Source organism: Chaetodon auriga, chromosome 14, assembly GCF_051107435.1.
Source record: "Chaetodon auriga isolate fChaAug3 chromosome 14, fChaAug3.hap1, whole genome shotgun sequence".
NCBI lineage: Eukaryota > Metazoa > Chordata > Actinopteri > Chaetodontiformes > Chaetodontidae > Chaetodon > Chaetodon auriga.
Genome location: NC_135087.1, coordinates 13,134,922 through 13,159,348, shown reverse-complemented (window position 1 = coordinate 13,159,348; position 24,427 = coordinate 13,134,922). Strand labels below are relative to the sequence as shown.

General features: G+C 44.1%; 1 protein-coding gene across 4 annotated transcripts; it reads left to right on the top strand.

Moving 5' to 3' along the window:
• Positions 1-1,244: 1,244 nt before the first annotated feature.
• Positions 1,245-24,295, top strand: zfyve28 (zinc finger, FYVE domain containing 28). Of its 4 annotated transcripts, none has more exons than XM_076748880.1 (14): positions 1,265-1,628; positions 15,064-15,204; positions 17,458-17,595; positions 17,791-17,993; positions 18,132-18,221; positions 18,353-18,442; positions 18,534-18,635; positions 18,728-20,272; positions 20,546-20,641; positions 20,973-21,136; positions 21,221-21,337; positions 21,933-22,034; positions 22,157-22,260; positions 22,390-24,295. In XM_076748880.1, exons 1-14 carry the CDS (start codon positions 1,593-1,595, stop codon positions 22,519-22,521), a joined length of 3,060 nt encoding a protein of 1,019 aa, XP_076604995.1. In that variant the 5' UTR covers positions 1,265-1,592; the 3' UTR covers positions 22,522-24,295. The 4 variants fall into 4 exon arrangements, with proteins under 4 accessions (XP_076604996.1, XP_076604995.1, XP_076604994.1 ...); XM_076748879.1 differs by having other exon boundaries at positions 21,930-22,034; XM_076748881.1 differs by lacking the exon at positions 20,546-20,641 and having other exon boundaries at positions 1,245-1,628; positions 21,930-22,034.
• The last annotated feature ends 132 nt before the right edge of the window (positions 24,296-24,427 follow it).

The window sequence follows — 24,427 nt, the reverse complement described above, 5'->3', positions numbered from 1 at the left end:
TGTACTGGGGGCCTGTTCTTGTGTAGCCATGATAAATGCTTCTGTGCTTTTAGTCCAGCCTTTTCCAGCCACCAGTAGGATTTCTTGATATCAGCCAGTTCCTCTATCTGGCGGTAGTACATACCGTGAGGGGCCTTGTCATTCCATGATGGTTGGTCCTCCTCTTCTGTGTTATCAGGTTTCTGCTGTGTGAGATATTCACTTGGCAGCTCAACTTTGGGGCCATCTTCAGGATGTATTCCTGGATCTGAGTTGTTTCCTCCTGCACAGTGGCTCTGATGCTCACCAGTCCTCAGCCTCCCTTGGTCTGCTTAGCATACAGTCTCAGGGTGCTGGACTTGGGATGAGACCCTCCATGCATTGCAGGGAGCTTCCTTATCCTGATCTCAGCGGCTTCTATCTCCTTCTCTGACCAGCTGATTATACCAACGGGGTATCTGATGACTGGCAGTGCATAGGTGTTGATAGCCTAGACCTTGTTCTTTCCGTTCAGCTGACTCTTCAGGACCTGCCTTACTCCTTATAGGTATTTGGTTGTGACTGACTTCCTTGCAGCCTCCTCATGGTCCCCATTTGCCTATGGTATCCCAAGGATTTGTTCAGTAGCTGTCCTGAACATCTGCAATGCTGCCTTGTGGTAGTTCAACTCCCTCAGTTCTGATCATCTTCCCTCTCTTTGATACCATCTGCCCACATTTATCTAGTTATCTATGTAGTTTCCTTCTAGGTTATTTACCCCAAATCTTGAATTTAAGGTTTGCACAAAAAAGCATGATTTTGTGGCATCTTCACTAGTTTAGAAGCCAATCATGGTCCAATATGCGACTTAGACAACTCGACACCTCTAACTTTGAGAATGGACTTTTCAGCAAAGTAGGAAATATATTGTCTCCAGTAGTTAAACATTTGAAATGTAAAAATAGCTTTGCATATTCACCGACTCGAGATTTTTGAATGAGGGAGAAGGAGTAGATGTAAGTTTAAGATTTTTTAACTAGGTAATTCAACATTTTCGTGGAAAAACATTACACACGCGAACCATTAGGCTATCGAATGATTCTCGTCTCGTCTCATTAAAAGCGCCTGGAGGAGATCTTTACGGAATAAAAACCACTAGTCACACTATAACACTTTTGTTCTGTTTTGCCACATTTTCGACCAAAAGCGGTTGGGAGCACGGTGTTTGGGAGCGACACGTGAAGGCATCATTTCCTGGGAAAGTGGGAGGTGAATGTTGTCAACGTGACTGTCATCAAGCAACGTTAGAGGGGCAGAGAACAGCAGAGCCGTCGGTGCTCCGCTTGTCTGTGTCGTCGGGACTTGGAAAGTGGCCGGGCGGGGGAGACGGGCAGCCAACCTCGGGATTCAGGGAAGATGGAAATAAGTCGCTGTTTTCGAATATCTCATTTGTACGCCTTCAGAGCCGCGTTGTAACGTTCAGCACAACTTAGCGTCCATTGTGTTTAGTCCATTTTCCGTTTTGGAACCCACCAGCGCTAGCTAGCTTAGCAGCCAGCCGCGGATACTGTCAGACACACAGGTACAGGAGAGGAGAGGAGGGGTTGGTGACAAAGGAAGGTGGCGAGGTGACGATGAACCGCTTTCGAAAGTGGCTGTATAAGCCCAAGGTAAGGTAGCAAGGATCCTCACGCCGTGTCAGCTCTGCAGACACTCATTTTTTATGCATAGCTTTGGAGATAGCTAGCCGACAACAGCCGATCAATGTGGCTCGCTAGCCCGATCACTTCTGCCACACATCTGCTAACGTTAGCCCGTGTGCCTGATGTTACTGTGTATTAACCAGCAGCTCTCCCTTTGTTGTTGTTGATGCTTTTGTTTTCCAGAGCTAGTCAGGGCTAACAATGTTACAGCTGGCCAGTTTACACTGAATTATTCTGACTGTCCTCAGCTGTCATTGTCATTAATGTTAGATATTGTTCAAGTGGATTTCTTTTGTTATTATACTCGCGGATAAATCATTTGCAAACCTTAATAATGATGCGATTATTGATAACAAGAGCAGCAGCAATAATGACAAAATAATATTCTAATCATCATAATGTTAATGAGAATTATGTTATAATCATTAATATGTTTTGATTGAAAAGTAAACAAAAAGTTCTGCTGCATTTTAGGGCTGTAGCTATTGTTATTTTCATTATTAAGTCATCTGCTCTCATTCAACTGATTCATTGTTTGGTGTGTAAAACGTCAGAAAATAGAAGAAAATGGTCATTACCATTTACTGAAACCCATGATTATGTATTCATAATGTTTGTTTTATCTGACTAATGGCCCCAAACCCACAGATATTTAATTAACTTCACAGTTGAGAAGCTGAAACTCGGTAAAATGTTTGTCATTTAGGCTTGAAATGACTGAAAAAACAAATTGATTATCAGAATAGTTAATTATTTTTCTCATATTGTTTAATTAAATGATTTATTGTTTCAGCTCTGTGGCATTTGAATGAGTTTGATGTGTTCATTTATTGTAGAGATCACCCCAAACTGGATAAATTCTTCTCAAATCAGCTGCTGCACAGGACACAACATTTGTAGGCAAACTCATCACTTTTGGGGTGAGCTAGTAATGGATGTGCTGTGATTCTTTAAATCAGGCTCAGAGTGTGAAAACATGGCTGACACAGCAGAGGCAGTATTGAAGGCTTGGTCACCTTGTTAAATGAACAGTTTTATATTTGCCAACTGCAGCACTTCTTAGGATGAGTAAATATGAATATTTCTCCAGGGAGAGAATCCGTGTTAACTTTCAGGTTTTAAGTGAGACATTTGTAAACTAATGTACTTAATATGATCATTGACACACACGCAAAACTGCATAAATCTGAGCCGAGTTGTCGTTGATCAGTGTGTACTTCTTTTATTATCACAGAGTTTCACTGGAGTAATAAACCATCACAGCTTTTGTGCTTAAGTTGGATTTACTCAGTAGCAGGTCTACCTCGAGAGAATTCTGAGCTCTAGATGTTGTAATATTTAATGTTGGCTTACAGTCTGTATGCATGCTCGTAACCTTGTCCGCATTGCTCATATCCTGTTGTGGAAAGTTTGCTATTTACAAGGAAGACCGAGCAAATATTCCATTGAAAAGCACTTTGCCATATGATGCATTTGTAGCACACACTTAATGTAGCCTCTGTGAAATTTTCTTCTCTAGTCCTTGTCCAGAGCAAGTCCACAGTCCTGAATAACATGTTTATTAGCAGAACTGCGGCACAGCCAAGGTTGACCTTACATCGTAACTGCTGTCGATTGTGAGTCTCAAAAGCAGATTTTTCTATTGATGGAATCTGAGAAAAATATACTGCAGACAGCCTCTTAAACGAGCTGGTGGCTGCGTTGTGTTTGTAGCATACGAAATCACATTTTTTGCTTTACTTTTCAAAGATTTGTCAACATGTATTTCTAATTGGCAGTACAAGCTGATCCCTCTGGTAACAGAAGACGACTGTGTTTCTAACAATAACAGTCATTGGAGATTTTGCAACAGTAATGTCAGACGGGGATAAAATAAAATGCCTGTGATTACATATTATCCACCTGCTCTTAACCACATACACGCACCTGCGTCATTCCCCGTTTCTCTGTTTGACCACGTTTGCTGGCGCAGCATTTTGGCAGTCCATTGTTGGGGTTAGGCCTAAGTGTTGGGGTTCACCAGAGTATTGTCACATTCATGAATGACTACTGACTCTGAAGTGCTGAGCTATTATATCAGTGCCTTTTCTGCCAAATCACAGCCATGGTGGGAATGAGCAGAATTACACATAAGTCTGTGGGTTTTAAATGACCACTTCTGCCTCAAAGGAGTGAAGAGAGAAGTGCTCTGTAACTATGCCAAGCAGCATGAAAAGACAACAGTAATGAAAGGTGGTTGCGGATCACTCTATGCTCCTGCTGCTGAGCGGCAGCTAAGCTTGCAAGTTGTTTCTCTTTTGCGCGGAGAGAAAATATTTCTGTGGTAATTAAAATCTTCGCCCAACCCACATATTCCAGCATTTATAGTCGAACACCTCACAGCGTTGTCATTTTGCATCCACGGTAAGCCGTTTATTATTGAACTGTGTTCTCCCGGAGACACAAAAGTGTTGAATCAGCATGTTCACTTGACTGAAGAGGAGCTATTGATATTTCCAGGGCTGCTCTTTACCTCCACAGATAAGTCCCACTGAGGAGGACTTTCATTTTCCCCCTGCTACACAATCCCTTCCCAGTGTGTTTGGGAGTAGTGTGAAGCTCTGTGCAGGACATAATGTACCTGTCTGTTCTGCCAGACTGTGTCATCAAAGCGCCAACTACAGGAAAAAGATGAATGTGTAAGAATGGATTGTCCTGGTCGTCTGCACGGCTGCTGGGGACAGGCTGTAATGGTTAACTCACCCAAAGTCAGGCTATACTGCTGTAAAGTGAGATTTTTCACATTCCCTCCAGGCCTTTAAACTGGTTTAGCTGGTTTTTGTGTGAATACTTAACCCTGTTCTTGGTATTTGGGGTTCTTTTATCTGACTGCTCACTTGTTGAACTTTGACTGTACTTTCTGCAGGGAAAAGTTTAATAGGCAAAGAGGCTTTGGAGAGAGCAAGATTAGGGGGAAAGTATTCACAAACATCTGCTTCATCACCGCAATCCAAAACAAAGACGAGACCTGGCTCAGGTTTCCGAGCAGCCAAAATGGCCGCTGTCTTCTTCCTCCCCCCCGCCACCTTTCATCAGCAGCAAACTTACAGAGTGACTGATGGAGAGAGAGAGAGATGTCAGGAGGCTAAACCTGTACACTTCCTCTGGAGTCTGTGCTCGTCTCTTGGTTGTTATTCCATCAGGCATTCAGGAGCTGACCTTCAGCTCCACACCACCTCATCTGTCAGCCTGACGGGCTCACAGCTCGCATCAGTCCGGGTGCACTCACCTCCATCTACAGGATGCTGCTGATTTGCCTTTCGTTCCCCCCTCTCCCCACCGGACAGCTTAGTGCGATGGGAGCTGCACTCCTCCTTATCCAAATGTCAAGCAGATATCAGTGTGTAACAACGTAAGCTGTTAGTAAGTGGATGAACATATGTAACGTGAATGCCCGGTTGCTTTGATAAGGTCACCCAACATCCAGCTGAACTAGGAGAAAATACACCTTAATTTTCAAGAAATAGAATTAATGGACAGAAATCTTAACAGATCTTAATAGTTCTCAGTTTGAGTAGTTTTTTTTAGCCTAACTGCAGCTTTGATTTTAATGTGTAAAAAAAACAAAAACTTGTAAAACATCAAAGTAGAGTCAACAGGGGTTTCTTTTGGCATTCTTTGGGATTGTACTGCATTTCAAAGGAGTAAAAAGTTTCATTTCAGTGAAAAGATCATATCTAGGAGCATTAAATCCATACTTGTAGTGAACACTAACAAAGCATGTACATGTAAGACAATATTTACAGCCCTAACTAGGCTGCTAGTGATTGCTTTCATTATCAATCAATCTGTAGATGATTTTCTCAGTCAATCAAGCAATCATGCATTCTGTGACATGTCAGAGAATGGGGAAAAATGCCCATCACCGTTCCCTGAAGCGCCCCAGCTGGCATGTTCCAATGTCTTGTTTTCTCAGAGCAACAGTCCAAAACACAAATGTATTCAATTTGCTCTGCTAGAGGACTAAGAAAGCCAGCAAATGTTTGCATTTGATAAACAAGAACCAATAAACTTCAGGCATTTGTGTTTAAAAGATTACAAAGAAATTACTCTATTGTTTTTTGGCTACTCAGTTCAGCTCTAAATAAAAGTTCAGTCCACATATATTTAATGCTTTAAGGTCAAATCTGATAAAATCATTCATTTTGTATGAAGAAACCATGGTGTGAAATCCTTTGTAAACACGTTAATGAAACATGATGAGGCACTGTAGTCACGAATCCTTGTCAAGCCATCATAAAAGATGCTTCAGAGATGTTTGTCTACACTGTCAGAGAGACGGTTGACAGCTGATGGTTTCGACAAAGCACATTTTTACTTATCGTCCTCTCACGAGTCAGTTTTCCTTCTGTTGCCAGCTGTGTGGGTCCTACTTAAAATGCATCCGTTGAATTTGATTTTGGAAGCAAGTGTTCACCGATGAAGAGGTGGAGATGACACATGGTTAAATCAGCAGGAATCGCTATTTGTGTCTTATTACGAGGGATATTATGGGAGGGTCATTTGAGGTACGTTTCCTATTCCTCGTGCTTCTAAACAATCTGCGACAGAGCTGATGGAAACCCTTAGGGCAAGTTTGAGTTTCACCAGTTTATTCTGGCACGTTCTGGCCTTGTGGTCTTCACCAGAGCTGTTGCTGTGAAACGTTAGCATGTTCGTTGATGTGCCCAGAATAAATTGGTGAAATTGATCCGTGTGCGTGCTGCCTTTTTACCTTTGCGTGTTTGGTTTAGCACCACAAGCAAAGCACTGGGCAGGCGCATCCTTTCCAAGAACAGAGCAGTTCTCAGATTGTTTGTAATCATGTAACAAACAGTCAGCGTGTGATTGATAACCAGAATTGCCCAAAACTTGCAGCTTCTGAAATTTGAAAGTCTGGTTCTCTGTTTTATGTCATTTCAAATGAGATATTATTGGATTTTGGTCTGACAAAAAAAGTCAATTGAAGACATCGCCTTTTGTTCTATGAATATTTATAGACCATTATTCATTATGTATATTAATCATTACATTGATTCCATTCTAGACCTAACAATGAATGGAGAAAATAATCGACAGCCTTATTTGTCATTGAGTTGATACACATTAACTCTATACCTGCAACAGTAAGTCAATAAATCGGTTCGTCTGGCCACATAAAAGTAATGTTACTGTTTTGAGCCTCTTAAATGTGAATTAGAAAATTAAAACTGACAGATTCCTATCATGTATATTTCATCAGAGCTTTTTTCTTTGATATATTTCGTCACAGCTTTTAGCAACAGGTGAATCGTGGTGGTTGATTTCCTCCTTTAAACTGCTCCTCTTATGTAGTGTATGACAGGCCTGGCTGTTGTCGGTTCTGCTGTTGTTTACATGATTTATCTCACCCTCTTGTTTGCCCTTCCTTTGTCATTCATCACTCCCCTGCGTTGTTTGCGAATATTGCTAAGATGTGACCAGAAGAGCCGAGATCAGGCAAAGCAATTAGGATCTTGTCTTTGCAGAGTTGTTTCTGCGCAGTTGGCACAGGGCTGATGGACGAGGGAGCAGCAAACTGCTGAGCAGCGGCCAGCGTGGCTTCATATTTAGCCCCGTTTCTGGAGTTCTTTGTGGATGCCCCATTCTGCTTACCCACCAGCCATGCGGTAATTGATTTGGTGTCAGCTGCCGGGATTTAGAGAGCTGACCCGAGTACAGATCGAGACAGGCCAGGCGATTGAAGGCCTTTTTAAATTCATTGCAGGATTGGGGAATAGGGGCCTGCTGTCGGAGGTGTGAGGAAGCGATGATTGAAGGAAAGTAGCAGTGGAAGAAGAGTGAGATTTAAAGGTACCACAGAGAATCAGGCCGTCCTGGTATTGACTGAGAGGCTGCGCTCGTTTTCCACACCTTGTTTCTCATTGGTCATAATTTGTTCCCTCTCTGATTTTAAATTCCTCCTTTCGTTTTCACTGCTGATCAACATACAGCATGCGCTCCAGGTGCCCTGTGTCTATATCAGGAGTGACTGTTCTTGGAAGAGCCGTAGAATGAAATGCCACCCCTCCTGCTCTGGGCTCTGTCTCAGCAGCAGGGGAGAATGGGAGGGAAAAGGGCAGAGGAGGAGAACAGTAGGCCTGTATTTTTGGGATTAGATTTTGGCCTTGGTTACAGTTGGCAGGAGATGAGATGAGAAGATGTGGCTCTTTAGCAGCTCCAGTGTTTCTTCTTACCAGAGTCTAGAGCTGCGATGATGAGAAAATCCTGAAGAACTGACAAATTGAAACAAGGTTTTGATAAACATTGATATTCTTGCTTGTATTTGAACAGTATGTGCTCATTGGATGAGTATTAAAAACTGTCTGTGTCCTCTTCATTCTGGGGAGTTACAGAAGTAAACTCAGTAATGTCTGACCTGAGGATGGGAGCAGGTTGAAAAGAATGCAGGACATTGATTACACTGTGACAGCAGATTTGCCAGATAGTGATATACAGTATTTAATATGTAAAAGATTGTGTGAATGACAGTGCGCATACCAAACAGTGCTGGGCAAAATAAATCTTTGTTGTGGGTAAGAGGTTTTACTGGGAGAGGTGGAAAGATGCCAAAAGATTACTGCTACATGTTTATTATGTGCATATTTGCATATTTATTTGTTTATTACTACTGATTTTTGCGACTCTGCAGACAGATTGAGATGTTAGCGGTGCAATTTTAGGTGGAATTTGTGCGAGCATGTTGACTCGAATACATTTAATCTCCACAGACAGCAATCAAAGATGTGTGTTTGGACGCACACACACACACACACACACACACACACACACACACACACACACACACACACACACACACACACACACTGTTGCTGTCCATGCTGTCATTGTGTGTAATTTGGGACAGCCTGGACAATGGCAGCTTTCAGTGACTGTTCATAACAATGAACAGTATGTGGACAGAATTAGCCTGACTGTGCCTTATGTGCATCCTCAGCAGTGCATGGAGGAATCATGACAGTGCATAGGTGGGTTTGTTTTGAGTTTCATTCGGTTCGGTAAAATCTTAAATGTCAGGTGTGCCAGTATTTTCTGTCGCAGGTGTTTTTTGTGTAAAGACAGGGGCCATGCATCTCCTCCAGTCTTGTAATTTCTTCAGGACTCATTCGAATTGTTTACACCTGCCATCAATATGCATCTTGGATTGTACTTAAAACTGTCCGCATGCAATTGGATTGCCCAAGACGCACGTTAATGTGTAAACAGAATCACACACTCCATGGAAAATGTCAAGTTGTTGATTTTGTAGATCTAAAATGTCCCTCTTCCCCTCATGTTGCCACAATTGAACAGCCAGTTCTGGGTTGTATAACCAGATTATTTCTTGCGTAAGAACTTCCCTGCGGTTGCAGGGAAGAGGGGTGTCCCCATGTCACCACACGACCATCAGGGGATCCTGGACACACCTCTTAGCCACCTAAATCCTCCGCACCCCCCCCCCGTGTCACCTCGGCCTGTCATGCTAAACCATGTGCCAGGCACACGCACAGGTCATTGTGTAGTCCAAATGCCAGATTAGGGCAGCGCTCTGAGAGGAGACAAGCACACAGATTATGCCATCAGTCCAGATGGGCAGACCACTCTGAGTATACTGAGTCAGTGAGGAGGGTTCAGTCTGTAGTGTGCTGTGGATCCAACTTTCAGCTGGATGGTGCAGAAATACTCCTCAGCACTCTGTGATCAGTGCCGTTTATTTGATTACATATTTATTTCATATGCAATGAATTAATATGTCTTAAAATGTGACCAGAGTGACATTAAGACAGTCGGCGTTTATGCCTGAAAGATCATCATCAATAACTTGGTAGCTGCAGACAACACAGAGGTGAGGACAGAAACTCCTGATGCAAGCTGAACATGAAAGGAATGACTCGACAGAACTGAACCCACTTCAGCATAACGCTGCATTCTTAGAGAGAGCGCACTTTTTATTCTGCCAAACTTAATATAAATAATGGTCGAGGAAGTTTCCTTGTTTGTTACCAAAAAGATTGGCCCGCTCTCGCCAGGGCTTTTATGCTGAGTCCTGAATAATAAATAAGGTGATGAACTGTATCCGGCTGCTTTTTTGCCGATCTGCCAACTGACAGGAGAAAGCAGAGTGAACTGGTTTCCCCCCTACGATATTTACCTCTGATCCTTGGAAGGCAGCCAGAAGGCAGCAAATTGAGCCTGGAATAGAGTATGGAGGGCAGAGGCAAGGTTTCTCATAAGTCCCTTAAGTGGGCTCAGTGTGCACGCACCGATGCTATGGACGTTCATGAAGCATTAGCCTGACGGCCTCCATCATCCGCACAGTCTGAATAGAAATGAAGCTCCGAATCGGCGGCTCAAGGAGAAAGCTGTCTGAGACAATGTTGATTGTGCAGCAGCAGGCAGTTAGTAACACGTTTCAATAAGAGTCACACTGTCATCGCCTGTCATTGATTTAATGTTAAACAAAAGGGACAGAAATTTCACTGAGTCACTGCGAAAATGATGTGATTGAAAGGGCTTAACAGTAATTGTCACTCTGGATGAAGCTGTGGGAGCGTAATAGTCTGAAATGATGGGTTTGCGACCACGGTGGATCGAGTTTTTGAGTCATCTCAAAGAGAGGGCAGCCAGGACAACTGACAGCAGGAGTCTAACAGGAGAGCGGTGCGCCGCAGGGGACAGGAGCTGAATCTGCTGAATCATTTCGTCACTTGCACAAGGTAGAGCTGTCATTGGTGGGGATGACACAAGTGGCGAGTTCAGGAGTCAGCTCACAGATTCACACACTTGGAAAACTATTTTGACACCCTTATAGGATGTTATTGTTTTTCATCCCCTTAATTTGATCGGTACCTGTCAGTTTTTTTCCTCTTTTTGTCACCTTTTATTTATTTTTCTCTGGAGGTTTATAAAGCTCTAATTTTTTTTAGCTTTTTTTAATAGTTGCAAGTTATTGTAAGACTCATCTTTTAAAAACAATTTACTCTATAGGTATAAAGTAAACGTCAAGGCCAGTATTTCACTCTGTGCCGACCACTGTTCCTGTTTGTAAGCAGAAGAAGACAGTCTGACATCATCATCAGCTGTCAGGAAACATCTGTAGTGCTGTCCGATCAAAATCAATCAGATATGTAAACAGGAAGTCACTGTAGCATTACGAGCTGGAACGTAACTGCCAAATATAGCTGTTTTAGGAAGCTGAACAATATATCAAACTTTACTGCCGTTCCTTTGTAAATGTAGGTCTGACCTTGATTCATATACACATACATTGAGAAATATTTGTCTACAATGAGTTGGAAATGTCTGATTATGCTAACCAAACTGATAATATTTCATAATTCAATCCAACGTTATTGGCACAGTGTTTGTAATCTTAGATATATGACGTTGCTTTTGTAAAATCAAATTGAATGAACAGCATGTTAATCAAATGTCATGTGTCAGCTGTGTCTGATGAGCTGTTTTAGTCTTTGTCTGTAGTTTGTGTTTGGGATGCAGTTACACCTGGAAGTCAGTCTGCGCAAATATTTAGTGACAAGTCATTTCTACCAAAGAACTAGTTTTTGTGGTTCACCCTGTTGACTGAGTGATGTAAATCTCCACTCCCATTCTATTGAGGCCAAAGTTGAACTTACAGCAGCTCCTGCTTCTCACACCGGTGTCAGTAATGGGGATGAAGTAGACGTCTACAGTGTATGAAATTCCAGTTTCCTTGTCAGTTCTGACTTAGTCTTTTCATACCTTTTTTTCTAATAATTGATAAACCGTGTTTCCATGGTACTTGTACACCAAGCAGCTGAAGCGTTGCTGCCTATCTCAAAGTAAATCAGCCTGTCTTGAACATTGCCTGCCTTTGACTTTGCCCCTGTGATTCAATGCTGCAGGAATGTTCCCTCTTGTGTGAGGAATGCAGCAGGAGGAGGCTATAGGATGGCGTCTCTCTCAAGTGCTTCTTTCCTTCCTCCGTCAGCGTTGGCCTATATGCTTCACAGATCTCAAAGCTGAATGCCAGCGCTCTGTGGGCCGTGTTGTGCCTGCGCGAGAAAAAGGGTTCACTGTCTCCCACTCCCGTTTCCTGTCTGGTCATCATGACATTTGTCTCATAGACTCACTCATTGTCGTGCACTTGTTAAAAGTTCAGTCAAATCTGACTCCTGACTGGTGATATCATCGCCCTTCTACTGTTCAGAGATTCAGTTTGGATGTAAAGAGAAGTACCTCTTTTACTGTGTTTGTTTGTTTAATTAAGGTTTAATTCATACTCATTTCTCATTAGCCTCCACATTCAGAGAAACCCACTTGAATTTATTTCTATTATAGTAGTGCCAGTGCAGTGATTAATAATCCTATATATTGTTTTCTCTCTGCTGATTATTTTCTGTTTGGTTGTCTATTCATATTCTTCACACATTATTTACAACTGCAATTCCAAAAAAGTTTGGACACTGTCCATAACATAAGTAAAGCAGTTCATTTGCAAATTCTGTTTTTATTATGTGTTGCACAGCGTCCAAACTTTTTTGCAGTCAGGGTTGTGTATATAGAGCATGTATGTGACCTTGTTGGGAAAGAACACTTACGGTGTTTTCCTGCTGTAGTACAGACTCACCGTTGCCTTATTCATTTGGGATTAGGTGCCTTCTCTGCATTGCTCTTCCAGTTTATTCACCAAACACGACTTGGCAGAGCCATCAAAATTCATACACATGAGCAAAATGTGCAGGAATATTATTGATTTTGCTCTGTGGGACACACTGGGTTTTATTTTGGCAAGTATCTGCTCCACTGAAGTCTTTTAAGAAAGAGAAGAAATACCAATCTGCTCTAATCCAGTGCTGCTCTTCTGTAACTCACCCAACTGTAGATCTGATTCACCTGTCATCAAGCATCACGCATTAAAGGACTAAACTAGTTGTTTAAAAAAATGCAAATGATCCTTCTTGCAAACTGCATTACCCTCCAACAAAAATATTACTCTGACAAACCATTAAGTTACCATTCGTCAACAAACAGCCCTCGTTGATTCAGATTTAGTCTCATGTCGTGACATATCTCAGTCCTCCAAATAACCTTGAAGATGTTCAAAATGTGTTTTCCCCCTCACAGTAATAATGCGACAAGTACCCCAGCTGTAGGTTATATCTCTGTGTTTTCTCCTTGCTGTTTGTTTCATTATTAATGAGAGCGAGTGAGAGAACAGCACCATGTATCATATTCAGAGAGAGGAGCGAGGGCCCACGGGGTGGAGCATCACGCAACAGGAAGCACTGCAAACTAAAGGGAAAAGGTCCTGTGAGAGGTTTCAGTAAATACCCGGATTCAGGTCGACTTCACGAAAACTTCTTCCCGGCAGTCGAACCCAACGAGCCTGTTTACTGTGTTAGCTCTCCCTTCTTCCCGTCTGCACAGTCATGCTGTCCTTTTAAGCTCCCGTGCCGTCATTGGGTGCATGTGGTTTGTGATGATGCACGTCGGCATGTGGTCGCATTTTCAAAACCATTAACCTTTCGATCAACGTGAACCCTCCCCAGGATATGTGTGTGTAGCCGCGTGTGAGTGCATGCAGTGTTTGTTGGTGTCGTGGTTTGAAAATTTGGTCTTGCAAAATCTCAATTGCAGTTTTTTTCCTTTTGGGTTAGCAAATGATCAATTGTTTAGGATTTTTGTGCGCCGGCGTCTCCTCCCCACCTCGTGCGTTCACGCGGCAGCCGAGTGATTTTCTGCGCTGTGCTGTTCCCCCACACACTGAGGAGAGCATGGTGGGAGATAATGACAAAAATCCTCTGCCAGGGCCAGGCTCTCTAATTACACCGAGTCTTCTGGGGAGCTTTCACACTATATTAACCTCTGTTGACTCCTCTTGTCAGAATGAATCCCTTTTTTTATCATTTACTTTCCTGTATTTGTTGAAAAATTGTTTAGGCATGAGTGTGAATTTGTATATTCCATGCTGTGTGTTTTCTCATAAGTCACCACCTTGGCAAATTAGAGAGCAATCTGTTGTTAAGGTGGCCTATTCAATGGCCTACTTACCTGGTTTTATTTTTGTCCCTACAGGGCATGTTGCTGTGCTATGCAGCCTTCATGTCTGAGCTGTATTGCGTTGACTTGGCTGCTCTCTCAGTTTCATGGTTCATTTGCATGAGATTAGGGTTTATATCCTCAAAGCAGAAGGTGCCTGAAAGAGTTACAGTCACTGCTGGGTGTAGCCAATAGGAGCAGGTGAAACTCCGCTGATTTAAATACTCCACCTGTTAGCACCAAGGTGCCGTAGCAGCACAGTGTTGCAACCAGGAGACTTGCTGAATATAATACAAAATTCATGTATTGACTTGCACATAGTCAGAAAGCCACAAAGCATCAAGCTGGTTTTGTGGAGCCTGCAGCTGTCCATGCCTGACACGGTATTTCCCTCATGCACAGCTCCAAACAGTGCGCAGCTTAATTCCCCAAAGCACCACTCATGGAAACTAGTGCAATGAATGAACACGGGTCCTTCTCCTGAGCAACTGGTTGACCTGACGGTTAAAATAGAGCAGATGAAGAGTGTATTGTGTTGTACTCCCTGGCTGGATTTCCTCTATGTCTGTTGCTAAATTTTGCAGCTGAAATGAATAATTGACTCACCTTATAGATCAACAAGCAGGTTGGACACTGGGGAGTTTGTTCACATCTCTCACAGCTCAGTCAGACATGAGATTCTGATAAGAGTAAAATATAGCACAGTGGATCCTGGCTTGGTCTGGCCTGTACTCTGTTTAGAGTCAAATAGAAGTCTTGTTTTTGTGTTGCAGGACTTTGCTGTGATCAGAGTGAAGTTCACTCAATGAAAGATCTTCTGTTATATGTTTAAAATCTCCAACGTTTGGACTACATCCTTCCTCAGTCTTCCTCAGAAGTCTGCATCTTCTGTGATAGTAAACTGAGTATCTTTGGGTTTTGGACTGTTTGTCAGGCAAAACATGACATTTGAAGACATCACTTTGTACTTTAGGAAACTGTAAGGAACTTTTGAATCTATTTTCTGACATTTTCTACACCAAACAACGAAACGAGTAATCAATATTTACGTTATTGACAGATTGAGTGAAAAGGAAAGTAGTCATTGGTTGCAGCCTGAGTGCAGACGTTGTGGTATAAGTTGTTAATAAATAACACAGTTAATGAATGAGCAAACTTGATCACACGTAACATAGAGAGGGAGTGGACTATTTTCAAGGCCAGTAAGTAAATTAATCATCAGGGTAATTTTGATTTATAATGTTTTCCTATTGTTTCTGTGCATTGTGTCATACTGTTGTTTCTCATGAAGAGCCATACCTGTGTTGAAAATGACCTCCTTGTGTCCCTTTGTGTTTCTGTGCAGAGGACGGACCCTCAGCTCCTGGCCCAGTTCTACTACGCTGATGAAGAGCTGAATCAGGTGGCCACTGAGCTGGACAGCCTCGACGGCAGGAAGGACCCTCAGAGATGTACCCTGCTGGTCAACCAGTTCCGATCATGTCAGGTCAGGAAGGAGAAATCAACACACTCAGATTGTGCCTTTCAATGCACTGAGGATGCTTTTCAGTCTGTTTGAATCACCGCTGATATTTCATTCATTCATTATAAATAATACATGAAAGTAGCCCTTAAGTGGAGTAAAGCTCCTCCTTCTCACACTGCCCATTAAGAGTCCCTTCCTAATGTGCTTTCAATGGAAGTGATGGGGGGACTTCTCACTCCTCTTTTTTGTGCAACTGAAGCTGCTATGAGGCTTGTGAGCGTATCCCCTAATTTAATCCCCAGCTTGGATTTGACTCTGAGCCACACATTCCTATGTTTACTCTAGTTTCATTTCATTCACATAATCACCTGACTGGACCTTGGTTTGGCCTAGAAGCTGAAAATAGACAGCATCTTTATCACCCTTTCCTGGACAAAGGTGTGGTGATATGACCGTTGCCTTACTAAACTTTGCTTGGCCGGGTTCTTACATCGAGCGGCTTCCCAGATAAGATACGATAAGGAGACTTTGTTAAGACTTTTCTGTGTCATGTGGGTTGTTAGGAAATGGTTACAAGAGCAACTTCTTCTGAGTAACTTTATACTGTGTATGAAAAGTGCTGAATGGTACTCAAACAGATATTAATGTAGGATATGTTATTGTATGAGGTGTTGCAGGTTATTGCTTCAGGTCTTTATGTGGGGAGAGAAGAAGCTCAGAAGGTGATGCAAGGTGTGCATGAATGATGGCTGCCATGCTGCATCATGCTGACAGAGCTGGAGGAGGTGGAGGGGAGGTCGTCATCTGGCCTGTTGTGTCTTGGCCTCCCCCCGCCGCCACAGCACACAGGGCTGAACCACTTAATAAGGTCATCACTTGATCCCCGACTGTTCTGTCGCTTCCCTCCCCATCCTTCCCTCTGCCAATCTGTCACCTTGTTTTTCTTCGGTATTTCCTCTCGCCCTCTTCCTCTTTTCATTGTTCTGATGCTCTTCTTCTTCTAACGAAATTGATTTCGTTATCACCGCAGAGTTGATCGAACTCAGGCTCCTTTACTGTTGTGAATGACTAACTCTTGTCCGCGCCTCAAATTAGTCTTTGATTGTCTCACCCTTCAAGTTGCAATGAAAATGTTTAGACTTGCAAGGTTTTCAGAGAATGAATTAAGCATGATACCCCACAGCCCCAAGGCTCCAGGAATAGAAGGCAAGTGCACTCAAGCCAAAATTTTGCACTTGAACCTGCCACTGCAGCTATCGGCTCTTGTTCATGGGCCTCTGTGGGGGTTGCTGGCATGCTGCTCATATTATGTTGGCACGGCTGTTCTTACAGTGTGGCCTGCTGGAACAGGCAGGCCTGTGTGTGTGTGTGTGTGTGTGTGTGTGTGTGTGTGTGTGTGTGTGTGTGTGTGTGTGTGTGTGTGTGTGTGTGTTTAAGATGGACAAAGATTGAGTTAGCCACTATACACAAGAGACAGGGGAAGAGAAAGGGTCAGAGATAGACGGTGAGAGGAGTAAGAGATAAGCTGCAAAAAAGGATAGAAGCTGGTCTTTTGTGACTGTGGCGTCTCGGGTTTCACCCCGGAGTCACTACCTCTGGATGATTCGAAACCAACGGTAGTGAAGGTTATCACCAGTGTCCCCTGCTGGGAGATGCTCACAGACAGTGGGGTGGTACTCTGAACAGGCCAGGGAAGACACACACACACACACACACACACACACACACACACACACACACACACACACACACATAAAAGAATCAGTGGTTAAGCTCTCCTTCTCAAAGCTTTTTAATCTTTCTCCTCGGGGCGAGCAGAGAAAGACGCAGTGCTGTGCCTGACAAGATTACAGTGCACAGTGCAGCTGCGGTTGAGTGAAAGGCTCATTGTAAGTCATTGTTATGGCTCTTGTACATGCCAGCGGCACATAAGCTCTTGATTAGCTCTTGCTGTGTGTGACACTGCATTTTCACTGCTGGAATTATGGGCTTTAGTTTAGTGTTTTTATTGAGGGAGAATGTCGCTGCGAGCGCCGTAATGGTCTCATGTGCTTGTCAAATTGTTTTCGTTCATTTCCTAATCAATGGTCTTTAAATGCTGCGATGCAGTGGCCTTCTTGAAAGAGGTGAAGCTTGGATTATCAACCAACATTAGCTGATAAAAGTAAACACTGAGAAAATTGCTTTTCAGGAACAAATTTTGACAGACTCGTGTTTATCCCTCTAACTAGTTTGTTCGATTTTGTTTTCTGTCCCTCTCGTGCTCATCTGTAGGACAATGTGTTGAACATTATCAATCAGATCATGGATGAATGTATCCCCAACGACCGGGCCAACAGAGACTTCGCTGTCAAGTTCCCCGAGGAGATTCGTCATGACAACTTGGCCGGGCAGCTGTGGTTTGGAGCTGAGGTAATGTATTCCCTCCAGTGTCAGTCTGGAGGAAAACAACCTTACCCAAGTCCCCACACATGCATAAATATACGTATTTAATTTTTTACAACTGTGCTGTTTCTGATGGTCCAGCATGCCATAGTATACATCATTTTCTTGGTTTAATCTTCTTTACAAGGGGAGATAATTTATGACGTATGTGTTCCTGTGCAGTGTCTGGCTGCTGGCTCCATCATCATGAACAGGGAGATAGAGAGTATAGCAATGAGACCCCTGGCTAAGGACCTCACTCGCAGCCTGGAGGAGGTACGCAACATCACCAGAGACCAGGCCCTGAGAGACCTCAACTTGTACACGGACCGCATGAAGGATGCATTGCGACATTTCGACAGCCTTTTTGCTGAGTTTGAGCTCAGGTAAATGAGACATTATTGGCAGTTGCAACAAACTTATTCTCCATTTATCATCCTCTCAAGCATTTGTTGGTGCAGGTTTGCCAAAAACTTTCAACAAAGCTGTGGATGTCGTTATGTTCCTGTTTCTTCTGTTGCCAGTTATGTGTCAGCCATGGTGCCTGTGAAGTCTCCCAAAGAATACTATGTACAGCAGGAGGTGATTGTGCTCTTCTGTGAGACTGTGGAGAGGTGAGATTACAGAGGACCGAGCATTTGAAATGAGGAATAACAGCCTATAGAGCAGCTGACTAAATCTAAATGATATGTGGCGATGAAGTGGTTAATTCCTCACTGTGTCTTCCTCTGTGCTGTTGTCTCAGGGCTCTGAAGCTGGGCTATCTCACACAAGACATGATCGATGACTATGAACCCGCACTGATGTTTACAATTCCCAGACTAGCCATTGTGTGGTAAGTGTTGCCTGTCCTCTCTATTCTTCCGCCCACGTCTTTGTTTTCTGTTCCCTCCTCTCTCTTACAGCATTTTAAACATATTTTTTAGTGGGCTGGTTGTATATTCAGAGGGACCTCTCAACCTCGACCAAAAATCAGAGGACATGTCTGAGCTCTTCCGGCCTTTTCGCACTTTACTGAAGAAAATCAGGTAACGTCTGTGGATATAGTATCATAATGTAATTTTATTTTTCTGAATGATCCTTTTTCCTCTATCAGCATGTTACAATGATGCTTTTGCAGAGACCTGCTGCAGACCCTGACTGAGGACGAGTTGATTACGCTGGAGAGGAACCTGTGTATCTCTCAGGATGGGGAGTTGTCCGCTGACCAGGAGCAGGCGACAAATGGCTCACCAGCTCCGGTCCAAGAGAAACACTCATCCTGCAGACCTGCTGATGACACCTCTAAGGAGGAGAGTGAGGGGGAGCAGGAGCATCTGGCTCTGTTTGTCTGTCCCAGCCAGGAGGAGGAGAAGCTGGCGGAAGTGGAAAAGGGCTGGGAGGAGGTGGAAACCGAGAGGGGGGAGGAGGGGCAAGGACAGGGCCTGCTGTGCGAGGAGGCAGAGGAGGCCGAGTTGGCCTGCTCCATGCAGTATGATGAGGAGGAACTGGAGCAGCTCAACATGATGGTGTACCGCGTTGGCGATGAGATGTCCACCCTGCTGTCGCCTCCTAGTCAGGGTCAGTCCCCGGCACACAAACCCCACAGAGGAGAGGCAGGAGGCTCCAGTGGGGCTTCCAGCACTGAGGCCTCTCCCCACAGGCTCCTGGGGGGTCGGGGAAGGACAGGCATCTATGTAGAGGAGGAGGACAGGGTCTTCCTCATGGAGGACCTGGACGCAGCAGGAGACAGCATCACCAGCATCTCAAGAGAGGCCTGTAATTTTGTTGCCTCTCCCTCCAAAGCGCCAGAGTCTGCTCGTCCTGTGCAGCGGAAGCCGGGACCGCGGCCAGACTCTACCAGAAATGGCTGGTACAGTGAGGCCCAGTCAGAGCAGCCTTGCCCACAGCCACGCAGCCAGAACACACACTGTCCCAATGCAAAGCTCCCTCCATGCACTTCCGCTCCTGGCTCTGAACCCCTGCCTTACACCAACGGGTGGGAGATGGGTTTGGAAGGGACAGCGTCTGAAACAGCTGAGGTCATCGCCCACCGTATGGGTGGGATGAAGTTATCTGCCACAGTCATCTTCAACCCTCGCTCCCCCAGCTTGACAGAGCTGGCCGTGGACAAGCTGCTGCTGCCGCGGCCCACTCCCTCTGAAATTGAGCCCTGCGGCCCTCTGGTGGCCACTCACTGCCTGCTAAACTCCTGCGTCTGCTGTGGGAGCTGTGAGGATGGCCACGAGGACGCCCTCACCACAGAGACCACCGGTCTCGGGTTAGGCCTGGCCCTGGGACTGGATAAACACTGTAAGACTGCAGCCCCCAGCACTGTCATCCAGTCTTCTGCTCGCCGGCTTCCCCCACGAGGTCAAGAGCCTCACAGTAAGGGTGAGCTCACCCAGTTGACTCCCCCTTCTTCCCGCTGCTCTGCAGAGACCCTGGAAGAGGAATCAAACTTCCAGCTCTGTGAGAAATGCCTGGCTCCAGGGCCAGGCCAGCACGCTCAGGACTCTGGCTCCAGTGGAGGGGGTGGACCCTCCGCATGCAGCCACCAGCTGGGTACTGAAAGGAGACAGCAGGCCAGCGGAGGCCGACAGAGGGACAAGGAGACGGATAAGGACAAACCAGGAACTAAAGACTTGAGGAGGGACACCAAAGAGGACAGCAGGAGGAGCTCCAGGTGTGCTGTCATTTTACCAGCTTTTTGATTTATGTTGGAGTGATCGGTTTTGTCTGGGGGACTATGACCCCGACACAGTCTTGCATCAACATATCTGTTTTATTTCACCACATTACATCATATATTTTGGATCATTCTGTTGCTTTCATCCATTGTTAACCTTATGTTCCCTTAATTATGTAGCTGTGTGTTTATTTTACCGTTGCATTTATTTTGTCCTTCTCTTATTTCTCCCTTTTTTTTTTTTTTTACTATTCATTTGGTTGTCTTTAGTTTTCAGAACTCTCCCCTCAGCTCTGTGTCAGGTAGTGACTGTGAGAGTGTGTCGGTCACCACATGTAGTCTGTCAAGCAGCGCATACACTCCCAGGTAACCAATCACTCATGAAAGTGTGTGTCAGTCTTATGATTGTGAGTGTTTCTTTTTCCTGCCCACGCTCTGATAGTGACTAAAAAGTCCTTGCAGGATAGATGAAAAGATTACTTCATTCATATCCAGTCTGATTGAAGTGTCAGTCACTCCTTCCCGTATGGTTGACAGCGTTAATTTGCTCACAGGCTTAGAGAGGAGATTTAATTAGACAGATGTTGGAGTATTGATGTCCAGTACAATCAGTGATAACAGCAAATTTTTAACTTGAACATTAATGCAATGTCTGCAGTATAACTTGAATATGTGAATTGCTCTTTGCTCCCTCCAGTCCTGTCAGCAGTCTGACCCCCAGCTCGGGTACGTCAGAAGACCTGGACCAACAGGAGATCCAGCTGGCCCTGCAAAATGCCAAGATGGCTGCCAGGAACAAGATCCGATCACGCTTCCACAGCAGCAGCGACCTCATCCACCGCCTCTTTGTTTGTATATCAGGTAGAAGCCCCCTCTCTCTTTGTACGTCGCTCTCCCTCCACTGCTTTGTCTCTCTCATGCTGATATCCATTATGTGTGATGCAGGTGTTGCCGATCAGCTGCAGACCAACTATGCCAGCGACCTTCGCAGCATCCTCAAGACTCTGTTTGAAGTCATGGCAACCAAGTGTGAGCAGGGTGACAATGATAAGCAAAAGAGAGGTGGGGAACATGTCTTGGATATTCAGTATGTCACAGTACGTTGTATTTCCCTTATTAATATGATACAGAGAGAATTGAGAACTGCTTTAGTGTGACCAAAAATGTCTTCGAGCGAACGATGGGAAAGCGGAGTGTTGTCATTGGTCCTGATACTGTATTCGAACTTGGCCCTGTTGCTGAAAATCTTAAATGTGCTTGATTTTTCAATTTAAAATATGTCAATGTTGTTTCCACTGTAATCAAGGGCAAAAAAATCAGATATTGCAGGTATAACTACTTAATGATAAAACTGAATAAATACCTATCTGCTTGATTGGTTGGACTCCAGTCTGAAGTCACATGAAGTCAGTGGTTCAGTCCTGCTTTTTTCAAATAAAAGACACCTCAAAAGCCCCTCCCTGAACCTTTTAGAAAAAGCCATCCATACTTTTCTCATATCTCATCTTGACTTCTGTAATGCCTCCTCATCTGCCTCAGCATGCCTCACTACATTGTCTCTAACTGGTCCATAACTCTGCAACAGGGCTGTTAACAAAAACAACAATCAATCACACACTACAGCGGTTTTACTGTCTTCTTTTATGTTGTCCAGCAGGTCCTGTTATGCGTAGTGCAGTGCTAGAGGACTGTGCTCTCTGCCAGGAGACCATTTCCTCATCGGAATTGGCAGCCAAGGCCCGGGAGGGCCAGTTCGAAGGTCAGCAAATCCACAAACAGAGCCACTCAGAGTTCCTTTTCCCCCTTTTTTCTGCAGCAAACGTACTGATGACTGGAGCCAGGCTGTCTTTGTGTTAACTGTTTCTCATTGGCTTTGTGTAGACCCTCCGGACTGGGTGCCTGATGAAGCCTGCAACTCCTGCATTGCTTGCAAGGCTCCCTTCACTGTCATCCGCAGGAAGCATCACTGTAGAAGCTGTGGAAAGGTATGATGACTGACACAGCCAGGTGGCCGAACCCAGTTTAATGCGTAGTTGATCAAACTGATGACTCATACATTGTGCATCATCATCATATGGTTAATAACTAATACATTACATACTGTGTCATTTCAGATCTTCTGCTCTCGCTGCTCCTCCCATTCTGCACCTTTGCCCCGATATGGCCAGGTGAAGCCTGTCAGGGTGTGCACGCACTGCTACATGTTTCACGTCACCCCCTTCTACAGCGACAAGGCTGGCATCTGACCCCATCAGATCCGATCATCATCGAAAGCATGCCACAACAGGAGCATATGCAACGGACAAATCCACGGCTGTGTACAAAGCAAATGCCGCACAGGTGCCCTGGTTGAACTTAATGGTCGTCACAGTACCTGCTAAGCAAGGCTTCAGAGCAAGGCCACGACAGATGACAGAGCAGAGACCACAGCCACGCAGCCGCGAGTGATGATTCGACCTGTTTCTGTTGCTTCGGAGAGACTGGTGCGTCACTGGGAACCAAAGGGTTTGATTTCCAGCTAACACACACATATGATTCACAAATGCCTGTCTGACTATAGAGGCGCAAAAGGGAGAGGGGATAAACAGGCAATAACAGGGTTTGAACTGGCATTGTGCAACAGTCCTCTGTAGCAGTTTGTGGCACAAACTCAGAACAGGCCACCTTCTTAGTTTTGTTGCTTTTGGTGTAAATGAAAGGACTTGTGACATATTTTCTTATGCTTTAGCGAGCTTCCTACATTTGTGCCAGAGCTCCCACGGGACTCGGATTACTCAAAAGAATGTAAGTCATGATAAACATGTAAATAAGGATAATTCTGGTAATAGCTACACTACAATGTCTTCAGTAAATGGTTGCTGTTTATAGGGGAACTGGAAAAGCAGGCTCCACCAGGCTCGACCACCAGTCCCAGTAAAGCAAAAATGAAAAACGGACGGCTTTTATATTGAGATTCCTTCATGCTGTTAATGGCAATGAATGTGTGATCGTGTATCACTTTTGGAAATGGGGGTCTTGGTTCCAACAAGTTTGACCGTTCACCTCTTGATGGCAATGGGCTGTGCCCCTTGCTTTTACAGTTGCGCCATAGCATGTTTAGTTTTCTCTGGGGACTCCGCTGCACATTGAGATGGATATAAGGGATTCCTTAGTCATCAGTCAGGTCTTTGAAGGCCCCCTAGTGGAGAGTTGACCTCTCGTCCCCCTGTTGGGAACAATTTGTTCTGAACCAGAGGCCTTCTCAGGTGCTGGCCTACAGACTACAGGCCGATTGTTGCCCACTGATTTCCTCTTCCTCACACTTGATATAGTGCAATATTGTGACTACCAACTGCAATGGTCCTGCACATTTTAGAGACACCCTTTGCTATTTAGATTGTAGTTAAAGGTAATTTCTTAAGAGAGAAGTTTGATTGGAGTTTACACTAAATTATTTTCATCTTTGGCTCCGGTGGTACTGTCAGACAGGAACAGATGTTTTGTTCCCAAACTGACGTCCTTTCTGCTCTTGAATCTGCTTCCATTGCAATGACAGCATACAAAGTATCTTCCATGCTCATTATATATTACAGTTTGTACATCTGAATGGTCTCAAGTGGCGGATCTACATATACAGATATTGAAGCGACAGCGATGAAATATCACATTTATGTCCATTCTGCTCTGATGTAAAGCAGTTTCTCAGGCATTACATAATCAAAAAAAATCACTCAGCTACTGTTGGATCGATCTTATTTTCATCAAAGGACATGTAAACTCACTTTGAAAAGGTATGTTTTTTTCTTTTATAAAGAACAAAAGTAATGTATGAAGCTATAATTACTTTAATGTAAAATACAAGGAATCATGCAGTAATTAAAGGGCAGGATATCCTGTTATTGTTTCAGAGCTTTGTCTTATTTTGTAAAATTCCAGGACATTTCCATGATAAGAGCTGTGTGAAATATTCAACAAACAAATAATGTTATATAGTTTTAAATGCGATGTATATTGAAATAAATTACTTTTTCCTCTTTAAAATTAGCGACTGATAACTTCTCTTTACCTTTACAGCAAAGCACCGTTGAATTTTTGTCCTGCATTGATCGACCTACTGTCCTTGAAATCCAATAACCATTTCTAATGTCACAGTGATGTGCAGCTCCACAGGCT

Bases quoted from the DNA above. Each gene is read 5' to 3' on its own strand.
- zfyve28 (XM_076748879.1), top strand. From the start codon at position 1,593: ATGAACCGCTTTCGAAAGTGGCTGTATAAGCCCAAG. The intron at 20,642-20,972 runs GTAACCAATCAC...TGCTCCCTCCAG, and splicing joins AGCAGCGCATACACTCCCAG to TCCTGTCAGCAGTCTGACCC. The intron at 22,035-22,156 runs GTCAGCAAATCC...GGCTTTGTGTAG, and splicing joins CCGGGAGGGCCAGTTCGAAG to ACCCTCCGGACTGGGTGCCT.